Source organism: Medicago sativa, chromosome 6, assembly GCF_051527215.1.
Source record: "Medicago sativa cultivar Bolivia chromosome 6, Bolivia_mono, whole genome shotgun sequence".
In the NCBI taxonomy this organism is placed as follows: Eukaryota; Viridiplantae; Streptophyta; class Magnoliopsida; order Fabales; family Fabaceae; genus Medicago; species Medicago sativa.
Genome location: NC_140754.1, coordinates 7,591,751 through 7,614,870, shown reverse-complemented (window position 1 = coordinate 7,614,870; position 23,120 = coordinate 7,591,751). Strand labels below are relative to the sequence as shown.

At 31.4% G+C, this 23,120-nt stretch overlaps 2 protein-coding genes and 1 long non-coding RNA gene across 36 annotated transcripts; 2 read left to right on the top strand and 1 right to left on the bottom strand.

The window, feature by feature from the left end:
* Positions 1–1,944: 1,944 nt before the first annotated feature.
* On the top strand, positions 1,945–13,055 carry LOC146912482 (protein SUPPRESSOR OF GENE SILENCING 3-like). Of its 34 annotated transcripts, none has more exons than XM_085720619.1 (18): positions 1,952–2,093; positions 2,505–2,536; positions 2,689–2,723; positions 2,858–2,910; positions 3,357–3,432; positions 4,293–4,354; positions 4,576–4,673; positions 5,025–5,091; positions 5,406–5,567; positions 6,987–7,020; positions 7,184–7,269; positions 8,023–8,084; positions 8,833–8,982; positions 9,077–9,314; positions 10,012–10,086; positions 10,358–10,511; positions 11,596–11,832; positions 12,596–13,055. In XM_085720619.1, the coding sequence occupies exons 15-17, from the start codon at positions 10,076–10,078 to the stop codon at positions 11,830–11,832; spliced, it is 402 nt and encodes a 133-aa protein (XP_085576745.1). In that variant the 5' UTR covers positions 1,952–2,093; positions 2,505–2,536; positions 2,689–2,723; positions 2,858–2,910; positions 3,357–3,432; positions 4,293–4,354; positions 4,576–4,673; positions 5,025–5,091; positions 5,406–5,567; positions 6,987–7,020; positions 7,184–7,269; positions 8,023–8,084; positions 8,833–8,982; positions 9,077–9,314; positions 10,012–10,075; the 3' UTR covers positions 12,596–13,055. The 34 variants fall into 34 exon arrangements, with proteins under 34 accessions (XP_085576760.1, XP_085576745.1, XP_085576743.1 ...); XM_085720617.1 differs by having other exon boundaries at positions 5,200–5,567; XM_085720618.1 differs by having other exon boundaries at positions 5,025–5,334.
* Positions 13,056–16,443: 3,388 nt separating this feature from the next.
* Positions 16,444–17,947, top strand: LOC146912481 (uncharacterized). The gene is made up of 3 exons (XM_085717702.1): positions 16,444–16,558; positions 16,792–17,038; positions 17,432–17,947. Exons 1-3 carry the CDS (start codon positions 16,449–16,451, stop codon positions 17,531–17,533), a joined length of 459 nt encoding a protein of 152 aa, XP_085573828.1. The 5' UTR covers positions 16,444–16,448; the 3' UTR covers positions 17,534–17,947.
* A 1,753-nt stretch (positions 17,948–19,700) lies between these two features.
* LOC146912480 (uncharacterized) lies at positions 19,701–21,522 on the bottom strand. The gene is made up of 2 exons (XR_015016514.1): positions 21,371–21,522; positions 19,701–20,117 (listed from the first exon to the last, which is right to left on the bottom strand). It is a non-coding gene; the product is annotated as an uncharacterized LOC146912480 (long non-coding RNA).
* Between the last annotated feature and the right edge of the window lie 1,598 nt (positions 21,523–23,120).

Below are 23,120 nucleotides of genomic sequence, written 5' to 3'. Positions count from 1 at the left end.
GAATAGATGGAAGGAATATAAAAGATGAAAGAAATAAATAATGTTTATGTTTCTCATCTAATTTCAAATTGTGGTTAATAAGTTAATTTATAATTTACGCATAAAATAATAGGACGTTAAAAAATTTATATAATTATTTATATGAAAATAAAAGCTAAATTGCACTCTTGTCCCTCAAACTTTCAAAAACTGGCAATTTTTGCCCCAAACTTTTGAAAAACCACATTTGACCCTCAAACTTTATCTGGGGAGGGCGGCTATAAAGGCTAAATTGAAAGTTGAGGCATTAAAATTGCAAGTTTGCGATAGTTGGGGAGTTAAAAGTGCAATTTAGCTAAAAATAAAATAAGTTATTTGATAGATAATTAATGGTTAAAATCTACAATTGCTTTGTATTTCTGATCTATATAATATTTATTATCACATGAATTATGAATCAAAAAAATCATATTTAATGCATGTAGGTTGTAGTTGATGTTGTTGTTTGTGATTAAAGTGGGGAACTCCAATAATCATATTTTATACATGAAGAATGAGAGATATATGTATTATTTTTCATATATATTGGTGGTTCGTTCATGTAGTTGATATTTTGTTTGTGATTGAAATGCATCGGTCCAAAAGTCATTTTTAATTCATGACAATGAGATAAATTCTATTGTGTGTGATTTATCTAAAATGAAATTTGATTTAAAATTAATGATATATTAATTGTGTTTTTATCTTTTTTTAACTAATCAAACATGCATTGACCATGATTCCGTATGTTTCTAAAATGCGTGTCTTTGTTAATTGATTCAAACAAATTGTGAATTAATTCACAATGAGATATTAAATATTGTAATGAATAGTTTTTTTTTAGAAGGATTTAAATTGTTTACTTTTTAGATCATTATATATTAGCAAAGAGAATAAACTTAGTTGTTTATTGGAACTAAGACTTGGTCATTTTTGAGAAAAACAATTGGTGGTATTATCTTGTGTTGTTTGTTACGATGTTTCTTACATTTTTTTTATACTAATGCTATTATAGGTTAATGATTTGTCCTTAAATTTTTTTTTAATGAATTTTCCTTTTTATTTCTTTCTTTTAACTTTTTTTTTTTTAGATTTGCAACTTAATTGTTTTATCTTGAATTTAGCCAACTAAGTATCCATAAAGTTCAATAAATTGGACCGAAGTCAATTGTTATTAATAAATACTTATAAAAGAAATACATAAGGGGTCAAATAATGATGTTCTTTATCTAAAAAGTTAGAGATTACAAAAACTATACATTTTTTATTTAAAAATGAAAGACACCTTAACATTTAAGAATTATAATTGTTCTATACATGACTTCATATTTTTTAAAAGTGTTGTATAATTTTTTTTTTCTTCATTTTCAACACTATCAAATATATCATTCTATATTAAAGTGATCAAGCAATTATTAAAAAATATATCCTCCATATAGTTGCACATTTGATTCTTCATAATATTCAAAGCTAAGAAATTCCTTTAACCATTGTTGTTGGCACAGATAAAAGTAATGCTACCTTTAAAAGCAAATATATTATTGTATAAGATATATATTTTTCATTCCTAGATTGGTTTGGAGGCTACCATCCACATTGAGGATGTAAGAATCCGTTTCATCATTTTTCCAAGCAATTACTGAGTTTCATCTATAATAGAAAAATAATTGTATGTGCGTTTTACCATTTTACCCTTGAGGGGGCATTTTGGTAAATTAGAAATTGAAGCTCCCCTGCCCTATATATATGTGAAAAGCAAAAAAAAAAAAAAAAGAGAAAGAAACGGGAGAAGAAGGACGAACGGGAACGGGAGGAAAGGGAGGAGAATTCTCCTCCGTCACAACTGCTGCGAAAAACGGCGGCGCCGATTGCTTTCTCTCCGGTCCCCTGCCCTATATATATGTGAAAAGCAAAAAAAAAAAAAAAAGAGAAAGAAACGGGAGAAGAAGGACGAACGGGAACGGGAGGAAAGGGAGGAGAATTCTCCTCCGTCACAACTGCTGCGAAAAACGGCGGCGCCGATTGCTTTCTCTCCGGTATTTCTCGTCTTTCTCTCCGGTTGCTCTATTTCTCAGGTTCGGTTCCTGTTCTGTTCATCATCATCATCATCGCTTTTTTTTTCTTTTTCTGCTTGCATGTCTGTTCTTTGTGTTGTTTTTGTTGTTGTTTTGCCTCTTTTATTTATGTAGCTTGGTTGATTCAGTGTTTGTTTGGTCTGTATGTTGTGTTTGTTTTGATGGATTGAGAGATTTTGGTTTAATTTTCTGGGTTGTTAATTGGTTCAATTATTTTTTTGTACAATCATTATTCTCTCTCTTTTGTTCATCTAAGATCATGCATGTCTCTAAAAATGCTTTATTGAATCAGTTTTTGTTAATTTAGGTTGGAATTTATGTTTTTTCTTTCAATCTGATGTTAAGGGTTTGTGTATGGCATTTTTTTCTTATTTTCTGGGTGAATTTCGGCTTTAATTTTGCTTTATACAGGAGCTGTAAGAGAAGTGAAGGAAGAAACTGGGGTAAGATTGATTTAACTTAAAGATATTCCTAAGTTTTGATGTAAATTAAATTAAAAAAGCCTTATGTTGAACTTATTCATAAGGTTGCATGATAGGTTTCAATTGCTTAAAATGAAGACTTCCTTTTGATGCTAGCTGCTTTGATGTTGCAGATTGATACAGAGTTTGTTGAAGTCATAGCATTCAGGTAACACTATCATGTCATCAAGAAATTTAAATAATTTTTAATGAAATAAATTTGAAATAGTTACCATTGATTCTTTGAATATACATTTATATAATGTAGTTATGAATTCTGATGAACTTCATGATAAATTCTAGGCATGTACACAATGTGGCATTTGAGAAATCAGATTTGTTCTTCATCTGCATTGGTAATTCATATGTATTGGTAATTCATTGGCAGTATTTAGACACTATGTAGTTTGAAGAAACTTTATTTCTGTTAGGCACTAGGTAGTTAGGGAGTTAAAATGTCAGTATATGGTCAAATGTAAATATGGCACTTCTGAAAAAACTAAGTTAATTATTGGTTGAGATTCCTCCCTACTGCAGGTTGCTGGATAATTTTATTTAGGAGGACTATTGAACAAGAAAAAATTGAATAACCTTTTGAATGAATATTAATCATTGAATTTTTTTATGATTGGTTGCTACTATTTGTTATGCTTTGGTAGAAATTTTTTAGATTTTTTGTGTGGAGGGTGGGATTAATGTTTAGCTTTAGCTGCAGTTGTTCTTAGATAATCCCCTCTTCTGTTTTTTCTGTTTTATTTGGTTCCACTAAGCTTGCAAATTTATTGACATTGTTATGTTCTAGAAGCAGTGACAAGCTCGTCTGTATAGCAAGGGTGTGAATTTCTATTTATGATGTTGGAGAGGCAATCAAATTGAAGGTATAATCCTGGTTTTTAATCATGGCTTGAATTTCTATGATGTATGATTTTCTATTTTCATTTTCATGCAGTAAAAGGTGGATAGAAATTAGATTTGTGGAAGTTTGTACAAATGAGTGTTGTGTTTGTAGTTTTGGATTGATTTTGCTTCAGTTTTTTTTAGATATTTTAAATATTTGGATTCAGTTTTGTATGAAAGCAAGTGTTGTTAAATTCTGATTCATAGGTTGCTATACTACAACTGGCAGGACTGAAAATATAGCATGTTATAACAATTAACCAGAATTTGTTTAGCAGACATGCAACTGCTCCATGAAGCTTATGATTGATATGACTATAAGAGTTATCCATCTAAATTTTTATTACTAATGAAAACTAATCTATCACTCTAATCCCTTTGATATTTCATGGCCTTTTTCTCTATTAAAACCCACAATAGTGGCATAGCCACTTTCAATAGTGGAAGAGGTTCAGGAATGTAATTTTTTTGTACAACTTTGTATTTTGGTTGGAAAGTGACATTTTTTTTTTGTTGAGTTTGTTGGATTGGATCCAATTTTTGTGGTGGGTTTGGGGTTTGATTCAATCTGTTATGGATAGTGTTTGGTAGATTGGATTTTGAGATTGTGAAAGTGAGATTTTAAATATAAATTTTTTACAAAAAGTTGTGATGAATTTTGCTTCTTTATCAGGTTCTCTTGAATTGGGTCTCTTCAATTTTGCAAAAAAAAATTGATTGATTTTTCAGTTTGTTTTCTGAATTAGGGTATTTCAAACAACATTTGGAAAAATTGCCATTAATATATGTTATTGTAGGCACCATTGTTTAAATTGGTTAGCTTTTGGCTTAAATGGTGCAGAAATTGTTTTCAACCTTGCTGCCACCGTTGGTGAACTCAGCGAACCTATGTGGCCAATAGAGGTCAGTTGTTTTGTATTAATGGAAGACATGTTAGACTCCTTTCTACTAATTATTGTTTCTGATGCTTAGATTGGTTTCTGAGTATTTCTTAATGTTCATGACATATTATTCTATGCTTATACCTACAGGTTGACATTCAGCTGGAAATTAGTTCATAAATGACTAAAAATAATAAGAAAATTGGCATGATTTTATGGCTCATAGGTGTTATTGTTTTTCAGGCACGAAATGCTGCAATAGCAAATAGTTACTTTGTTGCTGCAATCAACCGTGTTGGGACTGAAACATCTTGCTCAATATGTGAAACCAGAATTTGAGGGTATTTAACCAGAATTTGATAATTGTTATACCATGTTAACAATTAGATACTATGTTTAATTGAAGGTTTGATTTTTTGGTTTTGGGTTTTTCCAGAATTTGTTTTTTATTCGATGGTGATTTTCTTTGTTGCTTTGATAATGTACATTTTGAATTGTACTTGAGTGAGGTGGTGAAGAGCATCAATAATGCTTAATTCAATATTTTAAAACTTGGTGCAATTTATTCACAGTGAAGACATAGTCTTAAAATAGAAGATGAAATCCAACAATGTAACTGGCATGATCTTATATCTGTTGTTTTTTATTCATTTATATTACCATTTTCTAACTGTATAATGGTATGAATGTAGGTTTCTTCACTAAATTTACAGTTATGATGGGCTCTCACGCTATCGCACTGACTTTCATGAGATTGAGGTACCATGTTTCAAAAGGAATTTTATTTGTTGAGAACTGTTTTGAATTGGTATTACCGTCATCATATTTAACTTTATGGTTTTGTATAATTCTTACTTCTCTTATCAGCAAATTGGTTGAGGGAACTTTAGCTGTGTTTTTAAAGTATTAAAATGAATAGATGGCTGCTTGTATGTTGTGAGTTATAGCTGGATATTGAAGGCTGGCGAACGAAAATGTTGCTCAATCCGAATAGTTTTGTAGGTAGTGATGATTAAACTGGTTTGGGCTGTTTGGGGACTGTTTTTGGATGAATTTTGACATGTTTCATGCAGGAAAATTGGGTTAAATCTGCAGAATTGTAATTTTCCATGGAAGCTGGCTCGAAATATTTGATCTTAGGTGCATTTTCATGTTCTTGATGTTGATTGCTTTTCTGGGTTATCAGTTTTGGTTCTGTTTGTGATGCATGGATTGTGGAAAACAATTGTATTTGGGTAAGTATTAATATTTTGATATAAGATCAGTTACATATGTGGTAGTTAAAAGTGGCTAAAAAATTTGTTTTGTTATTAAAATTGGTATAGAAGCAGACATGATGTTTTTGTTATTGAATTGGTTTTTTATTTGATTTTGTTTGAAGATTTGTTTTTAAGTATGTTAAAAAAGCATTACCTGTTAAAATGAATGCTCAAATTTCTTCTGTTTCTGTATTTGCAGTCAATATGCTTCAATCATGAAAGATATGCCTTAGATCCAGTTAGAAATTTAGAACGCCATCATAAGTAATCTCTGTAGTCTCATTGCTTTCACGCTATATTCATAGAAACTTAGATGTTAAGATTATGATGTTAACTGGATTGGATCAGCTCTAATTTCCCTAACTTTCTTTGAATTTGATTCACACATCTCTGATATTATGTTAGACTTTCTTTCATTCATTCATATAGTAAAAAATGAATTTAGTAAAATTATAGTATCTTTTTTATTCAAAATTATGTCTGACATTATGTTACACAGAATTATAGTATCTTTTTTCTTTAAACAAGTGACCCTTTCACTCAATTGTCTCAATTATAGTACGCCATATGTGATTGTCTCAATTGTTATATGAGTGTATGTTTTAAAGGTTGATTAATGTTTTCTTTTGAGTTGTTTGTTTTAGAGGTTCTTTTGATTTATTATGTAAAATAAATTATTTACTTCTTATTGCAAAATTATGAATCTGACCTCATCATTACCATTGAGGATACCTAAAGCCATGTATATACTTCCTTCTTTATGCTCCAAATTTTCTGATAAAAAATAGCCTCAGGTTTCATGTTTTTTAATGGCTTGGTTGATTTCTTCCTCTGGAAACTCCATCTTTAATAATTTCTTCAAATTATCAGTGATTTTCCCTTGAACAACTTGAGTAGACTCCTCAGTGTTATTTAGATTGCTTGAAGTGAAGATGTCTTGAAAATGTCTGATTAGCATGTTCCTAATTTCCGCGACATTAGTAGCAACACCATTAGCATCATTGTGAATCTCAATTTTACTTTTATTATGTCTTTGACATGACTTTGATCAGTATTTTTAACACCATTTTGAAGCCAAGATAATTTTGCTCTTTGAATCCACCATCTTCGTTATCCAAAATATTGTCCAGATGAGTTTCTAACTCTCTGGCTCTATCAATTACCTTTTCAGTTTGGATTTTAGTGTGAAGATTAGTAAGTTGTTTTGAGTCCTTCTGATGTTACTTGGGATGTACTAAAAGCATAGTGGGTTCTGCTTCTATAAGTTTAGGACTTGAGGATATATAGGATTAAATTGTATGATTCTTCCCCATTTTTCTTGCTTTAATTATATTCTTATTTGCATTTCATTAATTGAAATTCTAAATTATGTTTTTCTCTAATATTACTTGGCAGGCTTATAGAGTTATTGATGAAGGTTAGGAATGAGGTAAGTCTTTTGATCAGCCTACAAAATGTTAGTCTATGTATAGTTCCAAGAGAATTCAAAATTCAGTTTTGCTTATATGTTGCTTGATTTTATGTGTTTCTGAAGGTTAGGGTTGAAAAAGATTGTTGGTTGTTATTTTAGTTCCTATTTTTTTTGGTGACAGGAGATGGAGTAGAGAAAGTTGAAGAAGGTACTGAACAAAGTAATGAAAAGAAACAATCTAACTTTAGACATAATTATCATGATATGGTAAATATTACTTTATATGTTATCTGAATTTGAATAATAATCATTGTTTTTAGCTTCTATTCTTTGGGTGCAGGATTAAGATCTAATATTCAAATATGGAGGCTATATTTGTTATACTTTGCTATGATACTTAAAAATTATTTTAGAGTGATTTATTTGAATTATTTTAGAGTGATTTTCTTATTGCATAAAGTTTCAACTTTGAAGGCAAGCACTTTCCAATGCTCAATGTTGTTTGGTTTGCGCCTCTTCAAAATTGATTGGTTTGACTATAAATATTTGTTATAAGAATATTTTTTACAAATTATTGCAAATTGTCATGGCTGCATCAAATTTATGATCATTTCGTACAAGATATTTTTGTGGCCTTGGCGCAGATATAGCTTTTTCTCTTAATTTGGTTCATTTGACTGAGGTCAGTAGAAACACAATGTATTGAGGTTTGGTTGATGGATAATGTGACAAAGGAGATGAGAAAGAAACTAGGAAGTTGTTAGTTATGTGATAATGTTAGTGTTTTTTCTTTTGAGTAAAATGTTAGTGATTTCATGATATATAAGGTTTTGATGTTTATGGTTCAGAAATTGTTGGATGCAGTGGTTTGAAATAAGCAGGATTCGAAGTTATCATAATGTCTCATTTTTTTAAAATGGTTTTTGAAGAATTAGCAATTGATAGCAGAATTGAGGTTCTTAAATGTCTAATATTTTCCAGAAATTTGACCACTTGCTTTTATGGAAATGGTTGCTGCAGATTGGTTGAGATCTGACAGAAGGGAAGATGATCTTGGTGGCCGTCCTAGGAGCATTGTGCAGGTTGACTTTGGTGTTTTGGTTCTTAATTTTGATTATATTTAGCCATCAAGTAATTACTTACATATTTTTTTTTTATGTTATGAAGAAAAATCAATTTAATGAATTTTGATTAAATGTTAAATTCTGGTCAATAGATGGATGATTGGTTCTTGAAATGAGATGTGAAATGGCACATTATGTTTATCCTCACAATTTTGTTTTGCAGCTGATAGATGCTCATTTCGTTTCATATTTTTACAATACATTTTATGTTGCATTGTTGATCACACTTTCTGGTGGCTATCCAGGAAATTGTAATTCCTACCTTTGAGGCATCTGATCTAGAATATGTAACGGATCAAATTTTTATTACTGTTTCAAAATATTTGAGTAAAAATGGTATATAGATATTTCGTAACAAAATATGCTGATTTCCATGTCATATATCCGTTGCAACTTTCGAGTCATAGACACTCTGGCATGCAATTGAAAAAAACGACCTTATCATCATTCATTCATTGCTTTGATTGCATTTTTAAGCTCAAAATGTCCTGTATCTTCCATAATTTCCAATCCAAGATGAGTTTTGAATTTTCAAAATGGGGTTTTAAAAAATATTGAATTTGATAACAAATTAAGTGTGAAAGAGATGAAAAAATATATAAAGTTGAAGCTTCTAAAAGTTGCTAAAGAATTTGTTGTTCTTGCTCTTCTTTTGTTCAATGTTTGAAATTTGGTGTCTCTTTTTCCATGGTTTCAATGTTTTCAGAACATGCTGCAGCTGCTTGCAATCTCTCTATGGCGTGATAGTCTTTTATTCCCTCACCATCAGCTGAATCAATCTCTTTGTTACTTCTAAATTATGGGTTACTGATAATCATCATGAGCTCATTGTTCCTACTCTGCAGAAATCTCTAAGGTAATTAAAAAAAACTTAAATAATTAGCTATATTTGTAGTTTTGTTCATGAATTATGAATATTGATTTGAATGTATACGTGTTTGTTTTTGCAGGACTCTTCAACTAAAATACTTAGACCTTATTTTGATCCATTGGCCAATTACTAAACCAGGCGAAGTTAAATACCCTATTGAAGTATCAGAGATTGTGGAATTTGATATGAAGGGTGTGTGGACATCATTGGAAGAATGTCAAAAACTTGGTATATATCAGATATGGATCATCCTGTAACAACATATATAAAAGAGAGCCTATAAAATAACCTACTACAAATATAAGTTACACCTCAAGGTAACTTATATTTCATTAAAAAACTTATATATAATCACAGTTTCAATATTTTCCAATCATAATAGTATTTTTCTTTAAACGGCTTGAAATTTTATATCAGTTTGATGGATACCTTTGATAATTAGTGTCTATCGCTGAGTATGGTTTATGTGTTTACGAATTGAGGTTCTAAGATAAATTGAAGAAATAATAGTTGTTAGCTTCTGTAACTATCAGAATAAGTATTCTATTTTATGCATCAGACCTCTCCTTATATGTGTAACATTCGGAAGCACATACATAAAATATAGCATCTCTAACTACCATGATTAGTATTCATAAAGTGATCGTATCTTGGCAGATAGTATAGTATATCTCTCATAAAAAACATGAGCAATATTTGAGACCATGCACCTATATAATAAGCACATATAACTTTTTGAAAGCAGCAACTTTGCTTTCCGGTGTCTCAAAAGTGGTTGACTTCACTGCTGTCTCAGAGCAGAGATGTGAGTCTAACTGAGTCTATTTGTTCTCCTGTTATCTCTATTTGGTCCTTGCTATCTGCTTTTATAGCTTCACTTTCCACTCCTGAATATTTCTGCACATGATTAGTTTGGACTTTGGATAATTAAGCGTTGAATATTTCTGGTTCTTTGCTACCTAGACTTATGTTATTGCTCATTTTGTTTGGTTTTGTATTGGTATTTATTGTTAGACCTGGTACAAGCCCTTCTGATAGTCATGCCTACACACTGGATCATCACATGCACACATGAGCCATGATAAAGAGGTCAGTTCCCGGTGCTATACTGCAATATTTACAGCGATGATAATAATAAACGACAAGAATGAGCTAAATATAATCCTACAAAGTGCATCAGTTTCGGTGTGAATTTGGAAAAAGTGTCTTCTGCCTCTATATCACCAACTCATGGCATGAGTTGTCCTTGTGACGGAACTTTTGGATTGCACTGAAAATGAAACCAAGATTTTCTGTTATTACATGCTTTTCTGTCCTGTACTATTTCAAGTGTGATTTTTGTTTTGTTACCTTTTTCTAGCCACTTACCTGATCTTCTGTTTCCTCTGCGTCTGATGTCTGAAAAATCTCAATTTGTGCAGGCACTTTTAGAGTATGAAAAGTATAAGAGAGAGATTGGGGAGCTACAGCTCCGTGTCGGATCACTCCATCAACCATTGAGTATGGAAAAAGAGGTTTGTATATTGCTCTTTGTCCCCCTCTGGTCATATGATTTCATGTCTACGTAAAGGTAATTTTAGATAAACAAGATCCTCTATTTTCCTTTGTCGTGGAATAGGTTTGATTCTTCAATTATACACAATCTTGCATTAGAAACAGAAGTTGAGGCGTGAAGTAAAAACTCTTCACATTACTGGATTTGAACATAACTGCTAGAATGAAAGCAACAAACTTTATATGTTTACTTGATAGAGTAAAAAAAGAAATATTTATGAATCATACTTTTGTTTTCGCACACAGTTAAGCGGAAAAAATAAGGAACTGAATGGGTTTTTGTTTATGATCAGGGCATTGAATGATAACTTGATGTACCTTGATAGATAGATATATAGATAGATAGATAGATAAGAAACAAAAGCCCAAAAAATGGCTCATAAGTTTTTCATCAATAAAAGCTACTTCTCTATAATGCATTTGTAGGACTCCACACCACTATTTAACATCATGACAACTATTCAAAAAACATGGTCAAAGGAGAGATATATATAACAAAGATTGTATTTACCATACAAAAAATGGCTCATAAGTTTTTCATCAATAAAAGCTACTTCTCTATAATGCATTTGTAGGACTCCACATCACTGTTTAACATCAAGACAACTATTCAATGTTACTCTATAATGAAACGTGTGCCAAAATACATTTGACGTTTATCCAAAGGTGTTGTTTTCCAATGCTTTAAAATGAAAGCAGAGTCTTAGAAAGATTTGGATTTGGGTTGAGTACTTATGTTTTGTTGTAGAGGTTTGATGCATACTATTGATGAACCAGTTTGTGTTTATTATAAATCAATCAGATAATTTCTCTATCATGTGTCCTGGTAATTTCATATAAGTTGTTGTTCACGCTTTTTACAATAAAATGCTTAACCCATTTTATCTCTTTTCTTTTGAATCATAATTGTTGTGTTAATTTTGCAAAGTTGGATGGCCATCCACATTCTCCCTTATGGGTTTCTTGTCTTAAATTTACTTCTATTTCTTTATATGTTTCTGATTGTTACTTTTTCTCACCATTTTCCCTGTTACTTGATGGAAGATGTATGAGCAAGAGCAATTCTTCAAGGAACGGATGAGTAGCATCCATGATAAAAGAAATGCAAAGGAAGAGGATTTTGAGAGGATGCAGCAGGAAGAGCGTGAGAAGGTGAAGAAGACAACTACTGGTCCCACTAATGCAAAGGAGGAACGGAGACTCATGACTTCAAATTTCATCGCCAAACTCCAATTCACCGCTTTTTGTTTGGTACCATTTACACATGACCTTCAATATTAGGTATGATTCTCAATTTTCTTCAATCAGTTTTATGTTTTTAATTTGATTTTCGTGTTGATTTTAATTTTGTATTCCTATTTAGTGATTTTTAATCGTTGATTTCAAGTTTTTATGTATGTTTGATTGCAATGTATGTTTGCTAGCCAAAGATTATTATTATCGTTTTTCCTTTTCCACGAAAGGTTGAGGAATCGAGGATCTAGGTGGTGATTGTGATTATGAAAACACAACACTACTCTTATGCTGTTATCATCTATATTGGTTTTCCTTCTGGTATGGTCTAGATTTTGTGTTAGTCAAGGCTATTTTTTGCATTCCAATATGGTTTGTAATTGGTATGCACGAACATAGTAACTGATATTCTTTTGCGACTGTTATGGAGTATTTTTTTGTTCCTTTGGGGCAGTTTTTCGGGTTGTTTTTTCCTGTTATTTCTGGTTTTTATGTTGTATTGGACACATTTATTATGTTGTGGTGCTGCTGTTCTGTTTTGACAGGCAGTGTACATTTTGTGCTCTAATTGTGTGTTATCTTCATAAGTTTGGGCTGTTAAAATAAGAATACTTTGTAACCATTCATTGTTTCGATGCAAATATAATAGTATGTTAAATGTGATACTGTTGGTAGAGAAAAATAAGGACAAGCCATTAACACTAATGCTTCCTCCACCAAAATTTAAGCATAGTCCTCCTTTGATGTTGAACATGAACTGAGGGTGATTGAGGTAATGAAGGGACTAATGGTTTTGTTGGTGCTGTTGCAGGAGCTGGTGTGCCAGGGGCAGGTTTTGTCGGGGCTTCAGGTGCTGCAGCAGGTGATTGAGCTAAAGTACTGTTAAAAAATATATGACCGAAGAGTACTAAGAGTGTGAAGAAGAGAATTTGCTTCATCTTACTAGATAGTTTATCTGTTTTTGGAAAGGAACCAATGATAGGTAAGATTTTATTGCTATGAGTGTTTGATGTGTAGTGTAGACACTTTGAGATTACTACTTAATAGTACTTAATTGGTGACCTTTTGTGAGGAATGAGGGAGAAGTGATTGCCTTTTATTGAGGATGCTAATTGATGCAAGGTTTAGTTTAGGTAGAAAGAAAAGGGGAAGTTACCAACTTTTTCATCATATCATGTCTGATTAACAAGTTATGAGCGTGGAGATTTGACAGTGGTGTATGCATGAACTTTAAATTTTGCTTTCAACAGACCTTAGAGTTATACAATCAATTATCTGATGCATATGATATGAAAATGTGGTTGGAAAAGGAGCTATTGATCTGTTTAAGGTATAACCAAATTATAATTTATCTCTCTAAGGACATTGTCTGACAAAGATTTGGTGATATGAACTGATGAACTATGAAGCAAACATTAGACCTACCAATACAATACTCTTAGATTAGATGTTAATTGCAAACTCTATGTTCATTAAACCTGAGCTGTAAGTAGTAAAGAAAGTAGTATTGAAGAGAAGCTACAAATGTCAAATTAAATCTATATAAGAGCAACTCTAAAATAAGTTAAGAACATTGTCTTGATTTTTTTTCTGCATTCAAGTTGAGTGGCACTACAATATGTGGCACTACAATATGTCAAAGAGTTTCCTTTGCGGATCAGTTCTTAGGCCAAAGAAACACTTCAATTGCGAGACCTAAGACCTTATAAAATAAGTTAAGAACCCAATGCATTGACATAAAAATAAGTGACTGTTCTTAAATCTTATGAAGCAACTGTAAGTCTGCAAAAAGTAACTTTAGAACATAAATATGATATTTAGTTCTTCACACACTCTCACCTATTTCTCTCTTCTCACTTTCTTCTCACAACCAAACACACCCTAATGGTAAGGTACGATAATGAATAGCTTCAAATATATTAAAATAATAATGAGAAATACATTGCAATATGTGTTGAATTTTAATATTAAGTTAAACTTTTAATTAAAATTGTCTACAGACAGAATGATCATGTAATAGTGTTTTTACCCTGAGAGGAATGATCATGTAACATAGTCTTTTGTGAATAAACTCCATATGTTGAAATGATGAGATTATATTATAAATCAGTAATAATCTTAGGAAATAAGCAGATTGAGCAAAGCTAAGCTTACCTCGAATCAAGTTTAATGAAAAATGAAGGATTTTTATTTTCTTCCAAAATTTAAGCTAGGCTAATTTTAAGCTTATGAATAGTTAAGGTTGAGATTATATTGCTACTATTTTTAAGTGTTTTGGTTTGTTTATACTCTACGTCTCAAAATAATTGTCTTTTATCATTTTGTCTCTATCTTAAAATAATTATCATTTTATTATACAAATGCAACATAATTAAACATAAGTACATAACATGTCTTTTTTTTAAAATAGCTATTTATTACAAAGGGTAAACATGGGTTTTAGTTAAAGTGGTAAGGGTATAAATGGAATAAAACATGAAAAGCTATAAGCTATAAGCTCAAACGCTACTTGAAGTAGCTTCTGAAAGATAGCTTATAAGCTCATTGAAATTCGTGAAATAAGCTATAAGCTCGTTGTAAAAAATGTTACCAAACAGAACTTATTTTTTCAAACGAGCTTATAAGCTATAAGCTATAAGCTATAAGCTAGTTATGTGGCCTTACCAAACAGTGCCAATATATGTATTCTTTTCCATAATTTGAATGAAAGCGAATTTAAATATTTTTTGACAACTTGGAGCACCATTAAAAGAAATATATTTTTTTTACGACTGTGTATTAAACAATGAACTTTCCAATTCAAAAGTTACTACTTTTTTATTTAAAAAAATTCAAAAGTTACTACTTTTAAATTATTTGACCAATAATAACAATACCGATATATTAATATGAAAATCCTTCTAGAAACCCTAGCAACATGGTTCTGTACGTGTAGGGCACTGCTACAGAAAATAAGGGTGTGATAATTCTCATTGTGGGTCCAATTTTGCATTGTTTGTAGGGTACTCAATAATTTGTGTCCCACCCTTCACAGCTCACAGCTTCACATCGCGGTATGACAAGTACCACCGGCAACCAATTTCATTATTCATTATCTAGAAGGAGAGTAAGGACAAAAGCTTCTAGAAAGAAAACCTTTCCTCCACTCTAGCATGCACTAATTAGTAATTTATATCTATGGAATCTTATCTTAGATTATAATTTAATGTAGTACTAGTTACAAACCCGTGCTTCGCACGGGGTGGATTGTTTTTTTTCGGATAATTTTGTTGGCAAACACATATTTGTTAATACGCTTAAAAGTAAATTGATTCGAAATTTAGATATTAGATGCATATAAATATAAAAAATCATGATCCATAACATATCAAATCTTAGATAGGTCTATCATAAACGAAACCATTGCAAAAAAATTGTTTCAAAGAAAAAATGAGCAAATGAACGAATATTGCACAAATATTATAAATCTTTATCAAAATATTAATGAAAGTTTGGTTTCCATTGGAACTATTTCACTACAATTTACTCCAGTTACAGTAGCCATTATGAGGGTGTAACATATTCGGGAAGTAGGTCAGATTGTGACAAACATTGAATAACTTAATTATTAGTACAATATGTGTCTCCCACAATCGAGCTTCTGCCACTACTGTGAGTGGGAGATGATTCAACTTTAATTTCACATCGAGGATTAGAAATTGATATCATCTTGCCAATAGGAGAAGCATTGATTCCACAATCTCTTGGTTTTGGCTGTCAAAGATTCAGCACAAGCTCTTTGCGACTTTACCATCATTACTGAATAAGGTAATGTTATGACAGAAGTAAGTTCATAGGAAAACATGGTAGATGTGGTGCTGGAAGAAGAGTCGATCCTTCTTCCCTCTTCATTTTATGTTCTTAGCTTCTTGTGCATGAGTAACAATATTGATTGAAATAGCAATAATGGCAAAAATCGTGCTTCGCACGGGTTAAATTACGTATTCGGCCAAAAAAAAATGTTCCAAAGGAAAAATGCACAAATTAAGGGAGGTAGTTGCATTTTTATAATAGGTTGTTATTTGTGTCTTTGTAAAATATTTATCAAACCATTTAAATATATATATATATATATATATATATATATATATATATATATTGTTTATGAGATTAGGAATTCAACACAATACTTAAGATTAAAATAATTGGAACGAATGAAGGAGCCAGTAATGAAGTATTGATTTCCTTGGAGGAATTTATTTACAATACAAATGTAAGGGACATACAACTATATATTGATTCTACATATGAAAACAGAAGAAAAATCACCAAACTAAAAAGAATAAAACAGAAGTGATTCCCAAATTAAAAGGAATCAAACATGGACACTTGAAAGTAAGGCTTAAGCATTTTTCAGCCCACTCTACACTTTTGCCCTTAATAAGGGCATTTTCGTAAATTAGTAAATGGAGCTGCCTACCTATATATGTGTTTTTTTTGTTGATGAAGAAAAGGAAAAAAAAACAAGAAGGAAAACAGAACACGGGACAGAGAAGAAAAAAGAAAAAAAACTGAACGAGAGGGAAAAGAAGCCGATGGAGGAAGAAGGGAAATTGGAGAAGAAGGCAAGCTTCAATTTTAAGGTGAGTTTCCCTTTTCCTTTCCCTCATGCGTGTTGAAATTTGATGACGTTGCTGATGCGGAAAGAAGTACTGACTGAAGATGAAGCTAAATTCTATTTCGGGGAGACTGTGCTAGCCATAGAGTCTATTCATAAACATAACTATATTCATAGGTGCGCTTAATCTGTAATCACTATTGTTTTGCGAAATCCTATTTAGTATAAGATTGTAGCTTAACTGAGTTTTGACAAACCGTTATTTTCAACGAAATCACTATTGTTTTGGAATTATCAGTGTTAGATTGTAGGGTACTTAACTTTACGACATGGATCTTGAATACCGATCATTCGGAGGTATTCATGTTAATCAAGAAATATTTAATATTCTGATTAATTGCATTTTACAGAGATATCATGCCCGACAACTTGCTTCTGGATAGAAATGGTCACGTGAAATTATCAGATTTTGGATTATGTAAGCTGCTAGACTGCAGTAACCTTCAGGAAAAAGACTGCAGTAACCTTCAGGAAAAAGACTTATCTAATGGAGTTAACATAAGTGGAGTCCTTCAAAGTGATGAACTTGCTTTATCTCCTAACCAATCACAACAGCAGCAACTGGAGCATTCACGGAAATATCGCAGCAGAATGCTGGTAAGTCTCTCAAATAAACACATTCATAAATAAGCATGATTTTTTTTTTAACATAGAAAACTTTATTATAAAACGGCGAGACTCACAACACATGAGTACTCACAAAACGTATTCATAAATAAGTATGATTACTTTATTCAAAGCGGCCTACACCTTTTTTCAGTTATAATAAAAATTCAGTCATTATTCTTTCGTTATGTTTGGACTTCGGTTCTTTCGTGATATTTTTGTTTGGTTAGTACGAGTCTAGCATCATTTACATCATATATCAATTTGGGTTATTGCTTTATATTTTATCCTTTAAAGACTATTCTCTCTTTTGATTGTATGGCTGCTCTACTTAGATTCATCATTAATGACATTTTAAGCTTTTCTATCTTTGTGATATTGCAGACCTATTCTACGGTTGGAACACTCGATTATATTGCTCCCGAAGTTATTCTGAAGAGAGGGTATGGCGTGGAATGTGATTGGTATAATAGTATATGGCGTTGAAAGCTTGGCAAGTTTGCATTACTGAGAATAAGTAACTTCTCAGGTCTGCTGCTGATAATCTCTAACATGCTGGTCAAACTAAGTGAAGAAAAAGCTCATGTTGAGGCTGAGATTGAGCATTAAAGGAACACCGTAGAATAATGTGAGAGAGAAATTAATTCCAAAGAGCTTGAAATTCGCAATGAAGAAAAAAACATGAGTATGAGGTCTGCAGAAGCTGCTAACAAGCAGCATATGGAGGGTGTCAAAAAACTTGCTAAGATATCTCCAGCAGGCTATCCTTCAGAAAAGCACATAGAAATAGCCACTCTAGAAGTGAAATAGCTGTTATAATATTATAACAGCACAGCCATGTGTAGATTACTCTGAAGTCTGACGCATCAAATTATATTGTAAGAATTATATGGTGGATACATTAATCTGAAATATTAATCATTTCAACTAAGGAATAATGGAGGAAGAATAAAAAACACAATATGGTGATAATCGAACTTTTCAAAGGTGATTAAATATTCAATTATTGATTAAGGTCTATTACAATATAATTTAAAAACTTTACAAATATTAAATTTATACCGTTATCCTTGGCATTATCAAAAAGTAAAATTACAGTTCATAAACATATTAGATAGTATCACTACCTGGTGATAAAAATTAAGCTCGATTAAATAATACAGTATTAACCAATATTGATTCCAATTATTTAGACCAATTATTGTAAGATTGTGCTATATACAATATTAATTTACTTTATAAACAATTTTGTTTACAAAATACGTTACTGAACCCCATGCCTTAGACCATGCATCACAAATATTTGGATTATGCGACCTTCGTTATCAAATTTACGAAGAATGATATTCCGTAATTTGAACATTTCTCCTTTAAAACAAGTTTTTTAAAAGTACGTATAATTCACCTGAAAGGACTCGATACTAAATTGTAGTTAATATCTGCCTTTACTATAGATCATGTGAAAGGATTTATATACGTTGAAACTGAAAGACAAAATGATATAAATCAGGTAGAGAGGCATCCAGCTATCTGTCTGATGCAGAAGTTTGTTCACTTGAAAGAACTGGATAGTAAATTACAGTTAATATCTACCTTTGTTGTAGATCATGTAAAAGGATTTATATACGTGGTACTAAATTGCAGTTAATATCTACCTTTGCTAGGGGTGACAAAAATACACATACCCACGGGTACCCGTGGGTAAAATCCGTCACGGGCATGGAGTGGGTAGCTAAACGGGTATCCACGGGTATAATAAACGGGTATTTGACTACCCATTATTATATGGACACAGACACGGATTTGATTGTATCCTTCCCCAACTCATCAAGATTAATATCTGAATGACTAAAGTCCACCAGGAGAATTGTCCAGATTAAGAAAATATTTGCAGATAAGTAATTTCATACATTCATTTGTCGAAAAATTTCATAGCGTGAAATTCAATTTTTGAAGAAGGAAGATGATCATTCATAAAAGTGCATCAATGAAGAAAATGATCACTTATATCAAATTTAGTCGCTTAAAACAAAAACATAAATAGATCCATGATGGAAAACATAGTATCCATATTAGTAGGTATGATTTATGAAATTTTGAACGGATTATATATGGATGTTTAAAAGTTGAAGTTTTTTGGTAATTAAAAAAAGTTTTTATTTGTACCAAAAAATAAATAAATTCAAAACTCCATGGGTACCCATGGATACCTGAATATCCACAAGTACCCGTATAGTGGGTACCCACGAGGTTAGATTGACTCTGCATAGTGCAAGGGTGGTGGATCAGATCAAGTACACAGTTCACAATTATTCTACTAAATTAACTTTACAGTTATTGAGTTGTTGAAAGCCACTACTTTTCCAATGCACGTTTAGCCTTCTCAATTGTTGTCTTCGCTGCAACTTGCTTTGTATCTCTCTCTACAAAAAAAGTCATTGACATTTTCATTTGTTACTCGTGATAAGCCATTTTGAACATTTCATTTTCTAACCCGTGATGCAGGAGTACTCTAAATATGTAATATTTTGTTCTCATGAATGATTGCTTATAATGTTTATGCTTTTGGGAAAAATATTATATTGGATGGATAAACTGCGAAATAACAGATATTTATAGACTATAATAGATGAAGACGACTTGTCACGAGTAATAAATGGAAAATGGGAAACTATCAACCATGTTAACATAAAATTGTCTAAGTCATTTAACTTTAAATTGTAACCGAAATAACAAAATATTGCTTTTGCAGCATGCATTCATGAGATTATAGCTAAAACAACTTCATAATCGGAAAATTTCATTTACAAAAAACTTGCTAGTGGATGCGTACATGCTCAACCCACATCTTTGTTGGTGGATTCTCCAAGTCAAAAATCAATTTGTCATCTTTTTTCAAACCCCTATCGATGACAAATTTATGCCATTCACCACACATAGACTTTTCAGTATTCCTTCTTCCGGCAGTCCTTATTTTACATTTGTAAATCTTGTGAGTTTCGACATCTTCGAGTTTCATGCGAAGATACTTTCTTTTCAATATGCTCTTTGAGATGTGATTAGGGAAATGCTACAGAATATAATAGAAAAATTATAAAATTTAACATCATGCATAATTTTTCTAATAACACAACCTATTCTAACTTTGAGAATATGATTTGATTTGCAATATGTTATACCTAATGACCCAATTGAATTCAGAAATAGATGCCAGCAATTATTCCAAATACTAAAAGTATGAAATCATATTCCAAAATAAAATAGATATAGATTTTTAAGACGGGAATGACTGAAGCAAAAACAGTAATTGTGTTAGACCTTTAGCACCACCCAAAACTCAATCACCAAAATAATGAATTTGTTCTTCTCAACTATAATAGCAGAAACCAAAACAACATCTGTGTTAGAGCTTTAGCATAAAACAAAATTCAACAATCTTAATATACAGTATATAAGTCTAGTTATCTTGGTGCACATTTTGTTCGTCATCTCTATATTTTAATCATACACACATTTTTGCACAAAAGAGATTGAAACAAATTAAGTGGAGCTTAATTTCCCTATAACTTGATTTGCTAACCCTTGGAACGTGTACTAAAGCATTTTAAAATGATTAGAATTAGAGCCTTTTTCATAGTACAGGACTCCTTATGAGAAGAAAAGCGTCCAATATTTTATGAACAGTATGCCAAGTTTCATGTTGTCAATTTTAAATTGCTTCTATAACATGCAAGTGTATTCTAGTTCATGTCACGACTACATATCATAGCTCCACAACTCAATGTCTCTTGTGTTTTCATTATGTTGTGTCACGAGAGGATTCCGAGGGACCACCCACATTAGATAAGAGCAACCAGACAAATGAGATAGACACACAGTTATCTAAAACCTTAAGACGAAGGGTTTAATCGCACTTATAAAGTGTTCAACCTACACTTTTTAAACCGATGTAGGACTTCTAACTCACACTTGATATACAATTGATTAACTTATATTAACCAATTAAAAGATTTTTTGTGTTGAGAAAAACCTATTAAAAGGTTAGTAAGCCTATTCCAAAGTTGTGATTATATGTGATAATTCATTACTACTAACATTTAAAAAATAAATAAGATCAACTCAATGATTGTTGAGAAGGGCTGAAACTCTGAGACTGAAACTAATAAACAACAATTGAAGTGGAACATAACAAATCCATTTATAGAACTAAACGTCAATCAGACACACAGATGAGATCTACCAATTACCAAAGAATCCAAGTCCAATCAAATTCTCCTAGAATACAATCAAACATTACAAATCAAAGGGTAAACAAAGCCTTACTTGAATATAATGTAATGCCATTTGACGTCAAAATTTACACATTTCTTGGCATACATTATCATCTTTAGTTCGAAGTAGTGTATCCTATAATTCTCAGATTTTTCATCATCATCGTTTTCCATGCTATCACCTTTGGAAGAGTCATTGTATTGTTCTTGCGAGGATTACAAAAGACATGATTAATATCACGAGTGATAACACCAATTTTAGTGACTAAATTCATGAGAAGGGCTCCATTTCGATCAAATTATTTTTCATTTCAATTCTGGCACACCGAAGGACCCATATAGTCACGGGTATCACAATGCCAAATATACCAATGATCAAATTTATTATTTGGCTTACATTGATTACGGCAATATTAATAATGCAAATTATCAATCGAGTTACCTAGATATTGTGGACACAAATTGCATATATATTGGAGAACATAAAATATTTAGAATGTACACCCGAAACTGTTTAATGCAAAAGGAATTGATTCAAGGGTTATATATATAGGTGTGGAGAGAAATAATATTTATCTGAAGGTGAATTGAATTGAAGGAGTATGAACGTGGTAAATGAGTAACACATGCCTAAAACTTTTGTTGCCTACTGAAAATCAATTAACACTACACTACACATGTATTGTAACTCAATAAGTATTATTTTCACATAACTTATTTGGCATCTATTTGTGCTTGCCATTTAGTGATGGAAATTACCTAAAATTGAAAATTTGCATTTTTATGTGTGACCACTGACCATAGCTAATGCATTTTGTTTCCACTTCTTTCACGTGGTAGAATTCAAAAGATAAAAAATTGAAAATTTGCATTTTTATGTGTGACCACTGACCATAGCTAATGCATTTTGTTTCCACTTCTTTCACGTGGTAGAATTCAAAAGATAAAAATGACGACATCGTTTTGCTTGAGTCTCTTTTTTTGTTTCAAAAGTTTACAAAATTCTTTCATTGATATGTACGTGAGCTTGGGAATGTAATTTGGTATATGTTATAAAAACTTATTACCGAATAATTATTTATTGAAGCAAAATTTGGGGCCCCTTTGGGCCAGCCCTGACCAGGAGCATTTTGTCCTGCAACATATTCAAGAAGAATCTGAATTTTTCACACATGAACTACATACAATATTACAATCTAGATAGAAGTTCAACCTACAAAAATTTATCGTAGTCTTCTACACATTTTAAATAGTCGTGGCCTCCATTGCCATTCAATTTGGCTGATTCCTTGAAGTAAAATTGATCAAAATGATGTAATAGTTTATGGTTTTTCCATCTATTTTCAGTTTTTGTTAACATGGTAAATTTTATTGATGTGTGTCTTGTCAGCCGCACTTGGATATCTTTGGAGAGCATGCATTTCATTGTAAGGAGTTTTCCAGTTTCAAATACAAGAATGACTTTGTTAGAGATTTTCTTTTTGATATATTCAAGCGGATATGAGTATCTATGAAGAAGGAGACATTGAAAGCATGAATATTCTGGTGACTTAGATTTTATCATGTTATTGAATTTAATGTACTTTATCAATTTGAATCAATCAATATTGTTTTGATTTTTTTTTTTTTAAAAAGTCATGGGTACACACATACAAATAAGGCTGTGTTTTTCTCCTAGTTTGACTCCTTTGTCAGTTTTATCATTCTCTACAATTAATCATCAAAGTATTACTCAAGATCATTTTTTTTTTCTTTTTAATTTCTTTTAGTATTTTTATAATTTAACTAAAGCTAAAATTATT